General features: G+C 37.1%; 2 protein-coding genes across 2 annotated transcripts in view; both read left to right on the top strand.

Moving 5' to 3' along the window:
- Positions 1-745: 745 nt before the first annotated feature.
- LOC146973028 (cytochrome c oxidase subunit 7A2-like, mitochondrial) lies at positions 746-6,690 on the top strand. Its single transcript, XM_085801015.1, has 3 exons — positions 746-933; positions 4,405-4,539; positions 6,323-6,690. Exons 1-3 carry the CDS (start codon positions 862-864, stop codon positions 6,461-6,463), a joined length of 348 nt encoding a protein of 115 aa, XP_085657141.1. The 5' UTR covers positions 746-861; the 3' UTR covers positions 6,464-6,690.
- Positions 6,691-15,309: 8,619 nt separating this feature from the next.
- Positions 15,310-20,163, top strand: part of tspan14 (tetraspanin 14) — a 10,987-nt gene continuing 6,133 nt past the window's right edge. Inside the window, exons 1-4 of the mRNA XM_085799253.1 lie at positions 15,310-15,377; positions 15,828-15,908; positions 18,259-18,309; positions 18,996-19,142. Coding sequence (XP_085655379.1) covers positions 15,828-15,908; positions 18,259-18,309; positions 18,996-19,142 — 279 coding nt within the window. The 5' untranslated portion in view covers positions 15,310-15,377. The remainder of the gene's footprint in view (positions 15,378-15,827; positions 15,909-18,258; positions 18,310-18,995; positions 19,143-20,163) is intronic.

Genomic DNA, 20,163 nt, shown 5'->3' with positions numbered 1-20,163 from the left:
TTGATCAATATTTCTGGGCTATTTCTACACAATCAGTCGTCGTGTCTTAGCCATATTTCTCAACTCAACATTAGGCCTACTATGAAATTGACAGTTATTTCTAGACATTATGACGCAATTCTTTGTTATTTGTTGGCTATTTCTTGACATTATCACGTAATTAACGGCCTGTAGATTAATACGGTTACCGAAATCATTTTATTGATTGATTGATTGATTGATTGATTGATTGATTGATTGATTGATTGATTGATTACAGCAAATATATAGGCCTATATATAGGCCTATATATTTGCTGTAATCAAATATATAGGCCTATATATAGGTCTATATATTTGCTGTAATCAAATATATAGGCCTATATATAGGCCTATATATTTGCTGTAATCAATCAATCAATCAATATTCAATCTATATATATATATATTTTTTTTTTTTTTAGATTTTTTTATATATATACATTTTTTAAAACCTATTAGCTACTATTACTATTTAATTTTTTTTACCTATTACCTTTTACCTATTATTATTGTTTGTTTGTTTTTTACCTATTATTATTATTTAATTTTTATTTTTATTTTTTTTTACAATGAAATGATTACCAGCAAATAGAGTATGATTACAGTTCGGCATCGCCGCGGACGCCTCTTACGTCGCGGGTCCTTCTGTCAGCGTGCCTCTGACGTCATCGCGCAGCGCTACGTCGGCTTCAGCAGCTCTGCAGCAGTAGAAGAAGCAGCTTCGATCAGCTGAGCCTCAGACACAGGTGAAGTGTCCGCGTGTCCAGGTGTGTTGGTGTTTTACCTGAGCGACTCGCGGCGCAGCAGCAGCAACAACAACAACAACAACAACAACAACAACATGTCCTACTACAAGCTGAACGGAGTGACGCAGCGGCTCACCGGAGCTCCCGCCGCCGCCTACAACCCGCAGGTGAGACGGAGCTCCGCGCGACCTTCTTATCCTATCAGCTGATGCTAATGCTAATGCTATGATCAATACCCATAGATATACTGTCAATATATATCTATGATCAATACCTATAGATATACTGTCAGTATATATATCTATGATCAATACCCATAGATATACTGTCAATATATATCTATGATCAATACCCATAGATACTGTCAGTATATATATCTATGATCAATACCCATAGATATACTGTCAATATATATATCTATGATCAATACCTATAGATATATAGGCTACTGTCAGTATATATGCTATGATCAATACCGAGGATCCAGGGAATTGATTAGTGGCTGATCGATTACTGAGAAGCACACACGGTCATGATATGTGTCAGTCATTTGATCAGTAGTAGGTAATCGAACAGCTGCAGACAGTTTCCATCATAGATCAGTAATATCTATTGATCAGCTCTATATTGATCAGATGTAGCCTAGATGAGAGGAATAAATAATTTAAAAACACAAAAAAACTAATATTCGATCGATTAATGCAGAAACAAGTAACAATTGATCGATCAGTGATGAATAGGCTACAGCTTAACGTTTTGACATCAATGACTCAGATGAATCAATAACCTACAGTACATAAAATAATTTCATTCTCATAAGTTTTTTTTTTTTCCAATTACCACCACTGATCACTTTTGTAGCCTAATTGATTAATCCGATAGGTCTGATCAGTCATCAAACAGCTGCAGACAGCTTTTGGACACAGACAGAATATCTATTGATCAGCTCTGAATTGATTGGATGTAGATGAGAGGAATAAATTATTTAAAAGACAAGTATAGTCTATATGATCAATTTATAAAGAAACAAGTAATCGATCAATGGTGAATAGGCTACAACTTAATGTTTTGAGTGACATCTGTGACTCAGATTAATCAATAGGCTACATACTATAAAATGAATTATGTCATTCACGTACGTAAGTTGTTTTTTTCCAGTCGCAACCAGTGATAGATAGATAGATAGATAGATAGATAGATAGATAGATAGATAGATAGATAGATAGATAGATAGATAGATACTTTATTAATCCCAGTAGGGAAATTGAAGTGTCTCTCACTCATCCAGACAGTTAAAACACAGACCAGTGCATACAATACATACATACAAAGCCAGCCTAGTGTGCAGTGTAAGAGCACGTATACATGTGGAAGTGGAGCTATAAAATAAAACCACAGTGTAAGTGCATGATAAGAACTGTATAAAAGATAAAAGACTGGATAAAAAACTATAAATAAAATAAATAACAACTAATAAAACAGATCAATCAAAATGATTTCACAGGTTCTCGTCATTAGCTGAGGACTTTTGTAGCCTAATTGATGAATCCGATGATTAGTTTCTTGATATTCTGATCATTAATCGGTAAAAAGTGTAAAATGTAAATCAGTTGTTTTACTGTCAAACAGCTGCAGGTGGAAAAGTTTGTTTGTCCAGATCCTGGATCAGTTTCTAATCGCTGATCAAACTCTGACACACCAGAGGAATTATACTAGGTGATACAAATGTTTGATTTCACTGATCAATGAACAAAAATAGTTAATTTTATTGAATCAAATCGATCGATCGACTGATCATCATTCCAGCTCTGAACCAAACGAACGTCGTCGTCGTTGGTTAAACTTTACAGATCAAACAACAACAGGAACTGGATAAACAAACGTTGTGACCTGAAGCTGTTTGACAGTTTGTTCTCACTCAACTGTTGTAAACAATAATCAATAAACAGCTGATTCAGGTTTTTCTGTCTAAAGGCACAAACAACTGATTATCATTAACAATTTAACATATTGATCAACAACTGGTTAACTTCAGCAAAGTTTCAGTTCCTTTCTCTGCTTTGTTACTGCACAAACTCACATACGATCATCAATCAATCAATCAGCTGCTATTTGATTATTGGTGAAAAACTAAGTGGCTTTAAAGGCATAGTATCATTTTTTTAAAAGTGGGGTTGTATGATCTACAAATAGCCCCTAAGTACTTTAATTGCAGTAGAAGACTCTCTGCACTCCTCCCGTTAGCAACGCCAGCCCATAATAGCCCTGCCCAGAGATTTACAACATACAGTGTTGTGAACAGACCCAAAGAAACAGCCTATTTTTGCGGCCTAAAAGAGGTTTTACCTGAAAAAAAAAACACAGTTCCATTGTTCACTATAATATAATTTTTTCCAGCCCTTCAAAATGCAGGAAAAACACAGTTTTTATTTGGACCTAACCAACTGCTGATCAGCGGGCGCTAACCCTGGGCGGAGGGATACGTGAGTTGGTTAGGTCCAAATAAAAACTGTGTTTTTCCTGCACTTTGAGGGGCTAGAAAAAATTATATTATAGTGAACAATGGAACTGTGTATTTTTTTTCAGGTAAAACCACTTTTAGGCCGTGAAAATAGGCCGTTTCTTTGGGTCCATTCACAACACTGTATGTTGTAAATCTCTGGGCAGGGCTATTATGGGCTGGCGTTGCTAACGGGAGGAGTGCAGAGAGTCTTCTACTGCAATTAAAGTACTTAGGGGCTATTTGTAGATCATACAACCCCACTTTAAAAAAAATGATACTATCCCTTTAAGAAAAGAAAACATGTTCTCGTCAAGTTAGTAAAACTTTTTGTTCTTCTCTTTTAACAGTTTGTTTTTATTCAAGATCTAATTTTTATTTCAGAAAAAACTCACCAGTCAACCAGTCGATTAATTGATCAATAATAAATTAAAGTTTAAGTGTCTTTGCCTGAGAATTATTGACAATAATCAATCAGTGTTGATGCACAGTAATTAACGTTGAGCTGCTTAAGACTTTTGTGTAAAATGATGTAATAATAATGTTGACTTTAGACGTTTAGGACTGTAACATCATATCAAGTATCAGGAAACATCCAGTTGAGCTTTACCTAAAGTTAATAATCAATTATTATATTAATAACTGATCAATCATCTAAAGAGAATTGGCTGCGTTCATGTTTTTACGATGACATCGGACCACACAGGGAAAAAACTGATCGATCATCATTAAAATATTCAATAAATTGATCCTCCGTCTGAAGTCTGATGCAGCAGCTGCTCTGGGATCAGTTTCTCACCAGAAGCTGCTGTTGGTTTAATGTAAATGATGTTTAAATAGACTGATCTCAGGTCTGTTTGTGTAATATAATAATATAGTTCTCTGGTTCCTCCACGTATTTACTCTATAAAACTTTGAATACAGGTGTTTTTACTGAGTTTTACCTGCTAAAGTTTCTTGGTTGTACATTTCTAAACTCAAATTTTATTCAAATTTCCTGTTTTTAGATTTATCTTTGGTCCATTCACCTAATTAAAGAGTCAGAATCAAAGCTGTTAGGCTACCTGTTTGTCTACTGTTGACATTAAACACACCTGTGTCTCCACCTGTGTGTGTGTTTGTGTGTCCGTGTCCACAGGGTCTCCGTCCACACGTCCCACCCGTCAGTCCTCCAGTCGTCTTTGCGTCTCCGACCAAACTGGTGTCAGAAGCAGGAAGTCACGTCGAGTACATGGGACCCAACAAAGTTCAGGAAATGCAGAAACTATTCCAGGTGAGTCGGCCAATCAGAGAGCAGGGTTTTATTTAGGGGACTTGCAATGATCAAAGAGGAGGTGATGGGGTCCTTGAATATATTTAAGTAATGTATCAGTGCTGGAAGAGGTTTAAACAGTCCTTGAGGGGCCTTTATGAGTATTTAAAGGGGTTAATTGGTCCTTGAGAGGGTTTCAATGGCCCTAGAGGTAATTTCAAGGACCTTTGAGGAGAATAAGTTGATGGAAGCTCTTCAGTATATTCAAGGGTGCTTGAGGGAGGTTGGCAACAATGGATCAGGAGTCCTGGAAGATGTTCAAGGAGTTGTTTATGCCAGGTTCAGACTACAGGAAGTTTCTTGTCTTCACGATGATCTCCATTAAACGATTAAAAATACACAGTGGCATAAATTATTTTTGTGTCTCAATTCAAATACTTCCATGAGTACACGTGTGTCATGTAGTATACTACTTACTTCTGTAGTTGTCTAAAATTGAATACTGTCATTGTGCGCTTATACTATATTATTATATTACTGGAACTAAAGATCCCAACAGTCGCCAACGTCTTTCTTTTTTTTTTGGACGCTACTTTTGCCCGTCAACACATCTACCGGCTCGTTTTGTTTGTAATTTCAGTTAGCGATCATGAACGTCTTACATTGACCTGCTGGTATGTTGATTTACACAGACATAGACGCCGGAAATGTGTTCAGGGGGATTTAAAGGGGTTTAATAAGTCCTTGAGATGGTTTCAAGGGTCCTTCAGGTGGTTCCAGTGATCACTGAGTATGTTGAGAGGGGGGGTTCGAGGTAGATTACAGTGGTGCCCAAAAGGTGCTTGAAAAAGTTCCAGGGGGGTGAGTTTAATACAGAAAAAGTAGTTCTTGAATATACCCAAGAGTCCTTGGACCCAAGCTGCAGCACTCCCCATTGCTTTGTCTCTCATGTAGAGAGGGTTTCCAAGGTTGATGGATTGGTTTCAAGGGTCTTTGAGGTGGTTTCAGTAATAAATGAATATGTCCTTGATAATGTTTCATGGGTTTTGAAGAAGGGTCCTTGGGAGATTCAATATGTCCTTGAAAATGTCTGACAGATTCCTGGAGAGGTTTTTTTCAAGAAGTTCCAGTTCTCCTTGACTGTATTTAGGGTCCTTGAAAAAAAAACTTTCAAGTTCTGTGATTTCCTTTAGTTTAACTCATTGATTGCCAACCACATAATTTCTCGTTTTTCGTTCCCATGCGTTAAGTGCCAATAACGTAATTTTATGTGATTTGCTTTTTTTTTTTTAATTATGAAATTAGACACTTTAACACACCTTATGTGTAAATTTGGGGACTCTACGACGAGCAGAACTGAAATAGATGACGATCAAAAACTCATGACAGCTCACGATCTGGAAGAGCGACAGGCACAAACAGAGCACCTTTCATAAAAGACGCTCTATCTCCTTTTCTAGAAAAAAAGCAGGGATTTTGGTGAAACCCAGCCATGTTTAGCTTGACTTTTCTCAGGAACGGAGGCTCGTAGAAACAAACGGTTTGTGGCCATTTGAAGCAGAAAGTTTCACCTTTCAAATGAGCTACAGTATGTGTTGGTGACAATAATATAGAATACACTGTGGCTCTACAAAAATCGTCAAAAATGGTCTAAATTGCCGGTACACTTGACTGAACCTTTTGGAAAAGAGCCTCGGCACTCAATGAGTTAATATCTGAACTGATTTCAGGTGTGTTTGTTGTGGTCACGTGACCTGATATAAGCCCCGCCCCCCTTTAACCGTCCACCTGTCTCCCCCCTCAGAAAGCAGATGGGATCCCGGTCCACCTGAAGAGGGGGCTGATCGACAAGCTGCTGTACCGGACCACCATGGGGCTGACGGTCGGCGGCACCGTCTACTGCCTGGTGGCGCTCTACCTGGCCGCCCAGCCCGGCAACAAGTGATGCTGCAGAGCCCGCCGCGCTCTGATTGGACCAGAGGTTTCCAGAGGTTTCCAGTGTACAGTACATTAAGTGTGAATGGACGAAAGAGGCGTTCAGGGACAAATGGTGGTTCTTGACAATGTGCGTTCAGGGACAGTGTGTCTGCAGAATAAAAACACTTTGTACAGAAATATTGATATAGTGTCATATGACTTGATGATAATAAAGTATATTTTGTTGTAAACGAATCAGTGAGTGTTTGTGTTGTTACTCATTTTAACATTTAAATAAACTAACTGATTATTTTTGTGAAATACAGGACAGACAACATAGTGGATATACAAAGACACTGTGTGTGTATGTGTGTAATTCAAGTATAATATATAATATAAATGGTGATCATAGCAGTAATGAAGGGAGAAATTAATGAATAATATATTTTTTTAACTGCACTTTTGCACTGCTTTTTGGTTTGATGTGGTGCTACAAGTGAAATTTTATTGTGTTTTTTATATGCAATGACAATAAATCTATCTAATAGTAATATCTGTCATATAATATTAACAATACTCATAATAGTTGTGACAGCAATAAAAGTATTAATAGTGATAAAAACAGCAGTAATTCTAAAAAGTAAGAAAGAAAAATAAGATCGAAGGATGACTAAATGGGTAAATGAATGAAATTATGAGAGAGGAGAAAAAATAAATAAAAAATAATAATAAAATGGGGCCCATTTGTAGGATTTCACGTTGACAAGATGCTTTGGATCCATTTGATCAGCAAGGTATCAGCCCGTGGTTAATTTTTCAGCCTGTGGTCGAGTAAAGAACTGGAAACATCTGTCAGACAGATGTTGAGGCCAGTTTCAGAGGGAAAAATGAATGTGTAAAAAAAAAAAAAAATATATATATAAATTCCTCAGATGTCCCAGAGGACGGAGGGAGCTGTTTGTTTGTTTGCTCGTCTCCTCTTGATCCCGTCTTTATGAATCCTGATCCTCCTCATTATCTCTGGATTATCAGAGGATCATCTGTTCTCTCTCAGCTTTATTATCATCATCATTATTATTATTATTACCGTGAACCTCGCAGACCTCAGATCAGCTTCACCTGAGGACAGAAAATCCTTCCTGCTCGACGACTATACCTGGTTTTGAAGCCGTGTGTGTTTTCATGCAGGTGGAACAAAAGAAGATGTGAACTGGAGAAGAAGAGGATTTTTTTTCAATTCAAGCAATTTTCCAAACATTTCATACAAATTCAACGTCCTTCTTAAAAGTTCCACTTTTTAATCTTTTCTCACGTATTTCAGATTTCAACCCTTCTACTGTTACATGCTCGACTTTTAGCCTTCAGATATGATGTAGTTTTTCTAACTTATTCTTCCCTTTAAAGGATTGTAACAACTTCATATTATTCTACTTTTACTCCTCAGATATTGTTTCATCTATATTAGTAATGGTTCAACAATGTTTTCAAGCCATCAGTTTTAAACTTATTTGAGTAGACTCAAGCTTTTCAATTCATTCATACTATTCTTCACTAATTCAAGTAATTAGCACCCATTTCATACATCCTCCATCTTTCATCTTCTACTTTTACTATTCAGATATTGTTTCATCTACATTAGTAATGGTTCAAAAATGTTTTCAAACTGTCAGTTTTAAGTAAATCTGAGTAGACTTCAGACTTTCAATTTCTTCATACTGATCTTCAACAATTCAAGTAATTTCAAACCATTTTGTATTCTTCATATTTATTTCATCTCTTCAAGATTTCTTCAGCAGTTTCTTAACTTAAAGCAGAAGTAAGCGATATTTTTCTGTTAATCTAAGTCTTAAATAGTTATATCTTCCGACAGCAATCACTTACATAGAGTGTTTGGTCTGAAACACGGGTCTGTCAGTCCCTCTGCTCTGCTCTGAGCCGAGGAGAAAACATTTATCGTATCCTACAATTTTTATCCAATGAGGAGAGAGAACGGCATGCAGGGCTGTGTGTGCAGCCAAGGGATGCGCCTGAATGTGGTGACGTAGCGACGAGGACTGTTATGGTGCGTTCAAGGCAACTCGTAACTCGTGTTTTTCCGACCTGTGAAGTGGTACCAGTTCGATCTGGTACGAGTTCACGGGTCAGAAGTTACGAGTGGCCGTTATAGTGACTTTCACAGGTAAAACAGGTCGGAGAAACACGAGTGGGTTGCCTGGAACGCTACAAAGTCGTAAGTCGTGACTTGAAGCTGTAATTTACGGTTTCAAAAGCCTGCCTGGAACGCAGCATTAGCCAAAACGACCGGATCGCTTACTTCTGCTTTAATTCAGCATAGTTTCAACAATTTATTCAGCTCATTCAGCTTCCAGCTTTCAGCATTCACCCGTATTTCTTTCAGGAAATGCATTTTCCAGTTATTATTATTACGGTGAACCTCGCAGACCTCAGATCAGCTTCACCTGAGGACAGAAAATCCTTCCTGCTCGACGACGACCAGTGGTTTTGAAGCCGTGTGTGTTTTCATGCAGGTGGAACAAAAGAAGCTGTGAACTGGAGAATGAGAGGATTTTCTTTTTTCTTTTTTAAATCCTCCGAGTGAAACCTGTCTTCAGATCAGTGATGAAATGTTTTACAGCCACTGGAAACGATTTTGTGTTTGCAGGGGGTTTTTTTTCTCTCTTTTTCTCTTTCTTTCTCGGCAGGAGGTGACGGACCTGTTCATTCTGTCAGAGAAACTGGTTCAGCTTTTCATCTGACGACCTCCACATCCTCACATACACACATACACACACACACACACACACACACACACACAGACTCGTCCTTTCATCTTCGTCCTTGGTTTGATGCAGAAGAATTTGAATCTGAATCTGTTCGACAGTGAAACTACTGAGGCTGAAAATCTGCACGGAGCCGCCGGAGGAGTGGAGTGTTAACGACGACGACGACGTCCACGAGTTCAGATTTAGAAAGTGAACAAACTGATTCAGATCACACTTCATCTGTCACACACACACACACACACACACACACACACACACACTGAGCTCAGCCTGACGAGACAACACGATCCAAATATTGTGTTGTTGCGTGTCATATTACTGGCTCTGTTGCCATGGGGACGGTGATAGGATGCTCGAGGTGAGGCGTCACGGTGACAGATCACATCACACACACACACACACACACAGCTGACAGACCAACAGTATGAATCCAGTTTATTAGGAACACCAATAAACCTCACAGCGTCATGTCCTCGTTGTGTTTTTCATCTTCTTACTTAATTAGATACCAAATTATTACCAAAATATTCAGATTATTATTCTTTTCTAATTATTGTTACATCACAAAACCAAAAGTTAATTGATTTTAGAAAAGAGAAAACCCCTAACCCGGTAACTTTAATCAACGGAAAGCCAATACAACAAGTTATTGAGTATAAATAGGGATTTTGCAGAAGTGGGGCAAGTGGATTGATCAAATTTGCACCAAAGTCTCAACAAATAACGTTCAAAACTTCTGTCCATTCATGTAGAAAGGAGAACGCTGCAAATGTTTCATTGCGCTTTTATTGAAAACATCCTGTTGGTTTGGCAATGCCACAGAAGCACAGAAAAAGAGGGTCAGAGAGAAATTATAATCCACATTTTGCTGGGCATCACTCTGCCATGTACAGAAGGCATCTATAGCTAAAGAATAAAAAAATAGCTAAGAAATATTACAGGTGACCAAATGCACCGCCTTGCCTACACGTTTAACCTCCTGCCATCTGGGCGACGATACCGCCCCCTCTGTTTACTAAAAACAGAGCTAAATTCTCTTTTGTGCCTCAAGGTATCAAATCTTTTAAACAGTCCCTGTATTATAGCCTGTTCAGCTGGCCTGATCGAGTTGGGACTATAAGACTGACATGTTGATACTTGAAGTGTGGTCCTTATTGATGATGAGTGTTAGGCTGCTGTTAATTTTCTTTGTCAAACTATTTATGAATATTGCTCAGGCTATTGTTTAGTGTTGTAGTGTTGTGGGGATAATAAATCACTTCAAAACCAACACATTGTCACAGCAGATAATTGAATGTTTCAGGAGGATTCTTTAAAATATACAAGAGCAACTGTGTTAGCCGCTAAAAATTAAAGATGGCTGCTACTTCTGACAAGAAAATGTCTTCTTTTTTATATTCACTCCAAAATTGTCCTAATGAATGATTTAGGTGTTATTTTAACAACATTAACTGAAATTTAGAGCAAAATAAACACATAAAATTCTCTTTGAGTGTTTTTCCTGTGTTAGCTAATTAGCCATGCAACAATTCAAAATGGTCGCCGCTTCTGCTAAAGAAAAATGAAACATTTGAAATATATTCACTCCAAAATTTTCCATATGAATAATGTAGTTGTTATATTAAACATTTTAACAACATTAACTGAAATTTTAATTTATTTAAAAATATTTAAAATCACATAAAATTCTCTTGTTCTCATGTTTCTCCTCTGTTAGCTAGCTAAACATGTTAGCCACGCAACAATTCAAGATGGCCGCTGCTTCTGGTAAAGAAATAAATGAAACATTTTAAACTATGTAAAATAATAATTGATTAATATCAATGAATTGTGAAATTGAATGGGTAAAGTACGTGTTTCCTATTCCAGCAATGGCAGCCTAATGAAAACTTTGTGGTGGCTTATGGGATCTTTTCAAAATAAAAGCCCGAGAGGAAGAAACAGACAGATGTTTTTGGTGTTTGTGTGCATGTTAATAAGGTCACTGCTTCACTGTGTCTCATTTACACAAACATTCTCGTTATGATGTGACGTGTACGACCCCCCTGAGTCTGAGTTCTAGCTACTGATGTGTGTTTTTCCTCTCCACTGGTTCTGGATCAGTTCCCTTCTGTGTCTCGTGTTGTGGCCTTGACCCCGACTCTGTTCGCCGCCTCGAGCGCTTTACAAAAGGAACTGAATGGAAGTGAACTGAATCGGAGTCTGAGTCCTGTTTCATGGTCTCCACGGTGACAGAGAACATCGGGTCACTGTCTCCATGGTAACGATGCGGAGACCAACAGAACTTTTTCAAGTCAAACAATATAGGCCTAATTCAGTTTGACACTGTTGTTGTTCTAAAATTTCACAGCCCATGTCTACTCATTTAAGCTCAACTGGAAAGCTCCATGTTATTGTTTTTATCTCCTGACTGATCGATTAAAAATTGATTATAATCACTAATTAATTTCTGCGACCTGCTGTGACCTCAGCGGCGTCACAGGAAGTTAATGAAGAGCAGCAGCAGCAGGGAGACTGTAACGAGCTCCTCACTCGTCAACAACCCTGTGATTAAACATGCAGGCAGCGCAGAGCGGTGATTGGCTGCTGCAGTCACAGTAAATCGTTACCTGATGATGTCATGAATATGCAAATTTTGCAGCTGCAGCTTCCTACATGAAGTTTCTCATTCAGCAAAATGCATCGCTGTCTGGTTTGAGTCTGATCAAGCTGCTGCAGCACCAGGACATTTATTGTGAAAGAGTTGATCAATAAGCCCCAGATGACTGAGAGCGATCATTATCAGATCAGATTATTAACTGTTTGATGTTTCTGTATCAATCTGCATATTAATGAGGTTCAGCTGCTCTGATTGGTTGCTGTGATTCAGTGTTTTAAAGACGGATCATTAATAATAATCATCAGTAGAGTCAGCTGTAATTACCATGACTAATGACTGTCACAGTGCTCATCAGTCATATGGTTCATTTCTTTATCACAGACAAAATGATTGATTAATACAATAACAGATCCTCATTGATGCCTTATTTTATTTTATTTTATTTTTAAGAAGACCTATGCAGGATTTTTACCTTGACTCTCCTACATTTATAATTTATAATAGAAATTGTATTAGATTTCTTTGGTACTTATTACTTTTACCTGAATACATTTCCAAGACAAATATTTTTACTTTACTTAAAGGGATAGTTCAACATTTTGGCAAATTGGCCCATTGCCATAATCGCTATAGTCATAGCAGTAGGTTCGTTACCTTTATTTGTCGGTGTAAGCTATTTTTAGAATGGAGGAGCGGAGCGGCAGGCTGCTCAGAGCTACGCTACGGAGGCTAAAGGAATTTCTTGGTTTCCCTCATCAAACTCATCAAATACAAAATCCCAAAACTCCAAAACGCTTTCATGGACAAGTTGTGACCTGCACAATCACCACGCTATGAGATAATAACAGAACGTTACGAAACTGAGCCGTTTTCGAGGTAAATACAGGGTAAATACAGAGACTGCTTGCTGAAAAACTGTCCCTGAACGCAACACGCATCAGCGGTTTTGCATGAATTTCCCTCTAAAACAGCTCCGTCTCGTAACGTTCCATTATTATCTCATAGCGTGGTGAATGTGCAGCTCACAACTTGTCCACGACAGCCTTTTGGAGTTGTTGGGTTGTGTATTTGATGAGTTTGATGAGGAAAACCAAGAAATTCCTTTAGCCTCCATAGCGTAGCTCTGAGCAGCCTGCCGCTCCGCTGCTCCGTTCTAAAAATAGCTTACACCGACAATTAAAGGTAACGAACCTACTGCTATGACTATAGCGATTATGGCAATGGGCCAATTTGCCAAAATGTTGAACTATCCCTTTAATTTCTAGGAAGGCTGAAAAGTACTTGTTACTTTCAGGTCTGCTCTTTTTTTTTCTTTTTTCTTTTTTTCTAAAATACTATTGGACACAAGCTGTGTTTGTCAAAGAAGGAAACCTATCACAGTGCAGCGCTCCACTGGGATCTACGTAAAAGCGGAAATACGTCATCCCTCCCCATAAGGATACCGCCAAAGTTCTCAGAAACAAGAGTTAAAAGGTCCTTACATTCATTTAGAAAAAATTGTAGTAATTCATTGATGTGAAAAATAAGAAATTTACTCTTACTCTTACTCTTACTTAAAGTAAATGTAAAAGCATGTACTTTTTGTAAGATCAGAGCCTCCGACCCGGTCTTCTCTGTTTGACCTACAGCAGCAAATGAGGCCGATCGGTGCAGGAAGATAATCTTTTTTTAAATAGTCTAACTCTACACCTTCAGGAGGCAGTGGTTGGGTCAGTCCACCTGTCGAAACGATTTATGGCTGATGACCTGACGACCTGACGAGGCTAAAAATAAGCATTGAAAAAAAGAAAAAAAAGAGCTCAATTTCATTGCAATATGTTTGTCATGACCGCTTTTCCTGTCCATAGAGGTACCGGAATCAACACAAAATGAAATTTCTTTGTTCTTAGTTGCTTAATAAAGCTGTACAGAAAAGAATAATGAATTTGATTCCACTCTGGGTCATAAAGTTAGTGTAATAACTCATCTATCAGACGATGGAGCCCAAACTTACTGGGCCAAACTACTGATATTGGATCCGTCATCCGTCAATCAAACGTCTGAGACACACACACACACACACACACACCGAGCTCGGTCTCGCCCCAAACATTGAATATCCCGCCCGGCGCCCACTCGATAACGACCAATCAAACTCGTTTTCCTTACTCGTGGAAACTCTAGAAGGTAGTCTGGGGTCGTTGACTCGCTGTTTTGGTAGGAAACCAAAACAGAGAGAGAGAGACAGGCCTTTCCATCAAAATAAAAGCACCAAGATAATAAAATGCAGTGAAACTTTTTAATTTAATGAATATAATTTACAAGAAAGTCCCCGAGCCATTAAGTTAACCGTTTGCTTTTATTGTACAAGTTAATGTCTATTTTATAAGTTTTATGTTGGTGAACACTTTTATTTTGGTGAATTTGGTGAGTTCCATCTCCGCTACAGACGGGAACCAGAATGCAGACAAAATTCGGAGTTAACAGACACCAGGCTCTTCGCCTCTCTGAAGAGCCTGGTGACGCAAGGCGACATAGAAGGAGGCGCGACAAACAGGACAAACGGCCATTTCTGAACACCTTTAGAAAAAAAAGACAGATCCTCATTGATCCTATTTAGGCCTATTTCATTTTATTTTTCTTATTTTATTTCCTTTTTTTTCTTATTATTTTTACTTTATTTTATTTTTGTATTGTATTTTATTTTTGTATTCTTCTTATTTAATTTTTCTTATTTTTTAATTTTCTTATTTTATTTTATTTTTCCTATTTTTTTTACATCTTATTTTATTTTATTTTTACTATATTTTTGTATTCTTATTTTATTCTTATTCTATTTTTCTTATTTTTTAATTTTCTTATTTTATTTTTCCTATTTTTTATCTTATCTTATTTTATTTTTCCTATTTTTTTTCTTATTTTTACTTTATTTTATTTTTCCTATTTTTTTTCTTATTTTTACTTTATTTTATTTTTGTATTCTTATTTTATTCTTATTTATTTTTTCTTATTTTTTAATTTTCTTATTTTATTTTATTTTTCCTATTTTTTTGTTTTTTTTATTTAATTTTTCTTATTTTATTTCCTTTTTTTCTTTTTGTCTTATTTTTTATTTCATTTTTGTATTCTTATTTAATTTTTCTTATTTTTCCTATTTTTTTTATTTTATTTTATTTTATTTTACTTCATTTTATTTTTGTATTCTTATTTAATTTTTCTTATTTTTCCTATTTTTTTTAATTTATTTTTATTTTATTTTACTTCATTTTATTTTTGTATTCTTATTTATTTTATTTTATTTTATTATTTATTTTATTTTTCAGTGCTGCAGTTCCTCTCCGCGCCACCGGGCGGCAGTGACGTCACGCGTCTTCAACATGGCGCCAAAGCGACTGTAATAAAACACCGCAGAAGAAGAGGCCGTTGTTTGGTTTGTTGTGTCGCAGTGTCAGAAGAAGAAGAAGAAGTAGCGGTCTCTGCTGCAGCCAACAGGGTGTGTTGTTGTTGCTGTTGTGGTTTGTGTGTTTCTTTCTTAGTTTTTGTGTGTTTCTCAGACAGCGGAGGGATTAAACCGAGCTGCGGTGAGTCTGACGGGCTGAAGATGAAGGTTAAAACTCCTCCGCTCGGTTTATTAGCTACATTATTTATTATTATTTCCCCCCATCGCTCCGCTGCTCTGTCTGTTAGCATCCATGTAGCCGCTTCCTGTTAGCCTCAAACAAACCGAAAGTTCACAAACTTATTTTTACTGATCGAGTTCAATCACGGATCAATAACCCGGTAGATCGCTGTGATACTGGATCGATGAGTCTATCAGAAAGAAAAACAGTTCCCGTGAGAAGAAGCTGTTAGTTAGTTAGTTAGTTAGTTAGTTAGTTAGCTCCGGCTAAGCTAACAGCGGCTAAGTTGGTAAAGTTGAGGTAAACTTTGGGAGCTAAGTGGCTAACAAGTGTTAAAACAAGTTGATAACTGGTTTATATTGTTGATACGTGTATATTGTTAATACGTGTGTGTGTTTGTGTGACTGACAGATGTATTATTACCGCTATGAGAACACGGAGGTGAGCTGCTGCTACAAGTATCTGATGTTCAGTTACAACATCATCTTCTGGGTGAGTCTCTGCGTCATCAGCTGCGTCATCATCACACTCACTCATTCATCTGTGGTCACTTCTGTTCATATCTGTTCATATGTTGTCCTTATACAAATCACTCCACATTCTTTACAATTCACTGATATTACCATATTTGAGTTACTGTGCAGAGATTTGGGGGCAATACTTATAAATCTACACTACAATCACTGTTGATTCTGCAAAAAAGAGCAATCAGGATAATTCATAACAGTGGTTACAGAGAACAACCAAAATCAAAAATACTGAAACTCATTGATCTGGTACACTTCCAAACAGCACAGATCATGCAGGGCAACAAATAACATACTACCAGTAAATATTCAAGCATGTTTTTTTCTGAGAGAAGGGGGATATAATCTGAGGGGGGAACTGTACCTAAAACATCTGTTCTTTTAGCACAACTTTGAAAACCTTTTGCATTTCAATATGTGGAGTGAACCTGTGGAACAGACTAGCGGAGGAGCTCGGACAATGTCCAACCATGAGCAAATTCAAACAGCGGTACAAACAGATGGTATTTACAAGGTACAGGGAAGAAGAGGGGTATGACAAACACTAAGGTTTTCACACTACTTCATACTACAATTCATTCATAATACAGATCTTACCTACTGCCTTTACCTCCTGAGGTGACTGACTTGTTTACTTGCTAATTTAGTTTATCCTCTGACTTGATAACTTGCTGTCTTGTCGACTTGTTAACTTTCTGACTTGTTTATCTTCCAATTTGTTGACCTGCTAACTTGTTGACTTTGTGCCATGTTTATCCAGTGACCTACTGACTTGTTAGGTTAGGTTTAGGTTTAATCCCAAAATGTTGAACTATCCCTTTAACAAACTCTTTTCAATAGAGGCTTTCAAAGCCCTGCTCAGTGTTGCGGCCACGAGTATTCAGCCTTGTTCTTGTTATTCTTAGTGTGGTTCTCTCTCTATTATTATATTTTATACCTTATATTTTTGTAAAACATAGGACCTCTATAGGAAATATTAAACTGATGGTGAGATGTGCAGGTAAAGGGTAAATAGAGTGAGATTATTACTGTGTCTAGTACGGTGAGAATGTTAGATTCGATTTTTTAGATTAGAAAGCCTTTATTGTCATTATACTGTACATCAGTACAATGAAATTATGCTGCTACTCCACTAAGTACTCAATGAATGTACATTATAAGTGAAGGTAAAGAAATTTTGAAAAGTGACAGGGAGATATTGGTTTCTGTAGATAAACAAACAAATCTGATAGTTATTCAGTTTGTGAATGTAGAATGTAGAAGAGAATACTTAGTGAATAGTGGTGTTGACGGAGCATATCTGTTTGAATGTGAGATGAATCTTAAGAACCTCTTCTGTTGATATGTTTACTGGCTGACTTACCTACCCGCCTGTTTACTATATGATAAACTTGTTTTATATGATTGACCTGTTCACTTGCTGGGACACTTTACCTGCTGATCTACAGACGTGTTCATATGTTGTTAACGTGGTTACTAGTAGTAGATATGTTTACCTATTTACCTTCTGACTTGTTCTTTACATCATCATCATCCATCTGTATCTCTGTTATCTAATATAATATAATAATAATAATCTAAGGTTCAAAAAGAACAAGAGGATGAGAGGGTGTGGTTTCAGTTTTCAGTTTTTGTTGACATGATGTTTTTACTTTATTAACTGAGCTGAAGCTGCTGAAATCTGTGCCGAGGTGAAAACAAGTGAAGAACGAGTACGAGTCGTGGTTTTTCTCTCTGCATCCTTTCTTTCATCTGGGTGTTGGTGTTGGTGAAAGAAGACGACGTCGTGGTGTCTGTGACTTCCTGTTCAGAGCAGAGCAGAGCAGAGTTGAAAAAGACCGTCTCTGTCTCGCAAGCTGAACAGGAAGCGTCACGAAGGAGTGTCAGCTGTTATGAAACATCCTGAACCACAGACACGAAAACAGGCCGATAGGTGCACACGTCAGAGTGAAACTGCAGCTACAGACACGTCACTTCTCCTAGTCTCATCTCCTAGTCTCATTAATCTTCTTTAACCAAAGATGGGACAAATGTTATCAATTAAAACTCAAATATCAGGAAGTCTCACTCACTCTGTGTGTGTTTTATCTAACAGACAGAGTGAGACCTTTATCTTTTCCTCCGTCCTGCAGCTGCTGTTGTGTCACCACAAGTTCCTATTTTTCTGACAGTTGTGTTGATACGATGGCGCCGTCTAATCGTGTGTGTGTGTGTGTGTGTGTGTGTGTGTGTGTGTGTGTGTGTGTGTGTGTGTCTGTCTGTGTCTGTGTGTGTCTGTGTGTCTGTGTGTCTGTGTGTGTGTCTGTGTGTTGCAGCTGGCTGGAGTTGCCTTCATCGCAGCTGGTTTCTGGGCCTGGAGTGAAAAGGTGAATTAACACAAACACACATTTTTCTTACTTTATTTTTCCTATTTTTGTTTTATTTTATTAAGTTATTTTTCGTTATTTTCATTCAATGCTTATTGATTTTCTTATTTTATTCAATTGTCCTTAATTTTTTTTTTAATCTATTTTTATTTTACTTTTTCGTAATTTTTATTCAATTTTCTTGACTTTATCTTTCTTATTTTATTTTCTTATTTTTATTAAATTTTTCTTGATTTTATTTTTCTTATTCACTTTATTTTTCCTATTTTTGTTTTATTTTATCATATTATTTTTCGTTATTTTTATTCAATTGTTCTTGATTTTATTTATTTTTATTTTTTAATCTTTTTTTATTTTACTTTTTCGTAATTTTTATTCAATTTTTCTTGATTTTATTTGTCTTATTTTATTTTTCCAATTTTTGACTTGTTAACCTGCTGACTTGTTAACTTATTTATCTTCCTGTCAAGAACAAAAAAACATATCAACCATGAATTAATGGTTTATATGATTAATGATTAGTCTTAAAAAAAACACGCTCCTCCCTCTGTCCAACCTGCGCCTGCTGGTGTGTAGTTCACGACTGTGGCCAGCAGGAGGCAGCGAAGCGTCTAAAAGCTGTTTATCGATGTGAACGAGGTGCAGAGGAAACACTTCAGGTTCTGGTTCTGGTTCTGGTTCCACAGGGAGTCCTGCTGGACCTGACCCAGGTGACGCAGCTGCACGGCTTCGACCCGGTCTGGCTGGTGCTGGTGGTCGGAGGAGTCACCTTCATCCTGGGCTTCGCCGGCTGCGTGGGAGCGCTGAGGGAAAACATCTGTCTGCTCAAGTTTGTACGTTAAAAACATCTGTATCATCCAGTTTGTACGTTAAAACATCTATCATCGAGTTTGTACGTTAAAAACATCTGTCTACTCAAGTTTGTACGTTAAAACATCTGCCTACTCAAGTTCGTACGTTAAAAACATCTGTCTACTCAAGTTTGTACGTTAAAAACATCTGTCTACTCAAGTTTGTACGTTAAAAGCATCTGTCTACTCAAGTTTGTACGTTAAAAACATCTGTCTACTCAAGTTTGTACGTTAAAAACATCTGTATCCTCGAGTTTGTACGTTAAAAACATCTGTCTACTCAAGTTCGTACGTTAAAAACATCTGTATCGAGTTTGTACGTTAACATCTGTCTACTCAAGTTCGTACGTTAAAAACATATGTATCATCGAGTTTGTACGTTAAAAACATCTGTCTACTTAAGTTCGTACGTTAAAAAACATCTGTCTACTCAAGTTCGTACGTTAGAAACATCTGTCTACTCAAGTTCGTACGTGAAAAACATCTGTCTACTCAAGTTCGTACGTTAAAAACATCTGTATCCTCGAGTTTGTACGTTAAAAACATCTGTCTACTCAAGTTCGTACGTTAAAAACATCTGTATCGAGTTTGTACGTTAAAAACATCTGTCTACTCAAGTTCGTACGTTAAAAACATGTATCATCGAGTTTGTACGTTAAAAACATCTGTCTACTCAAGTTTGTACGTTAAAAACATCTGTATCATCGAGTTTGTACGTTAAAAACATCTGTCTACTCAAGTTCGTACGTTAAAAACATCTGTATCATCGAGTTTGTACGTTAAAAACATCTGTCTACTCAAGTTCGTACGTTAAAAACATCTGTCTACTCAAGTTCGTACGTTAAAAACATCTGTATCATCGAGTTTGTACGTTAAAAACATCTGTCTACTCAAATTCGTATGTTAAAAACATCTGTCTACTCAAGTTCGTACGTTAAAAACATCTGTCTACTGAAGTTCGTACGTTAAAAACATCTGTCTACTCAAGTTTGTACGTTAAAAA

The sequence above is a fragment of the Trachurus japonicus genome, chromosome 15 (assembly GCF_045865225.1).
Source record: "Trachurus japonicus isolate A0001 chromosome 15, Traja_1.0".
NCBI classification, from domain to species: domain Eukaryota; kingdom Metazoa; phylum Chordata; class Actinopteri; order Carangiformes; family Carangidae; genus Trachurus; species Trachurus japonicus.
The sequence above is the reverse complement of the archived record's forward strand: the minus strand, read 5'-3'. Positions and strand labels throughout refer to the sequence as shown.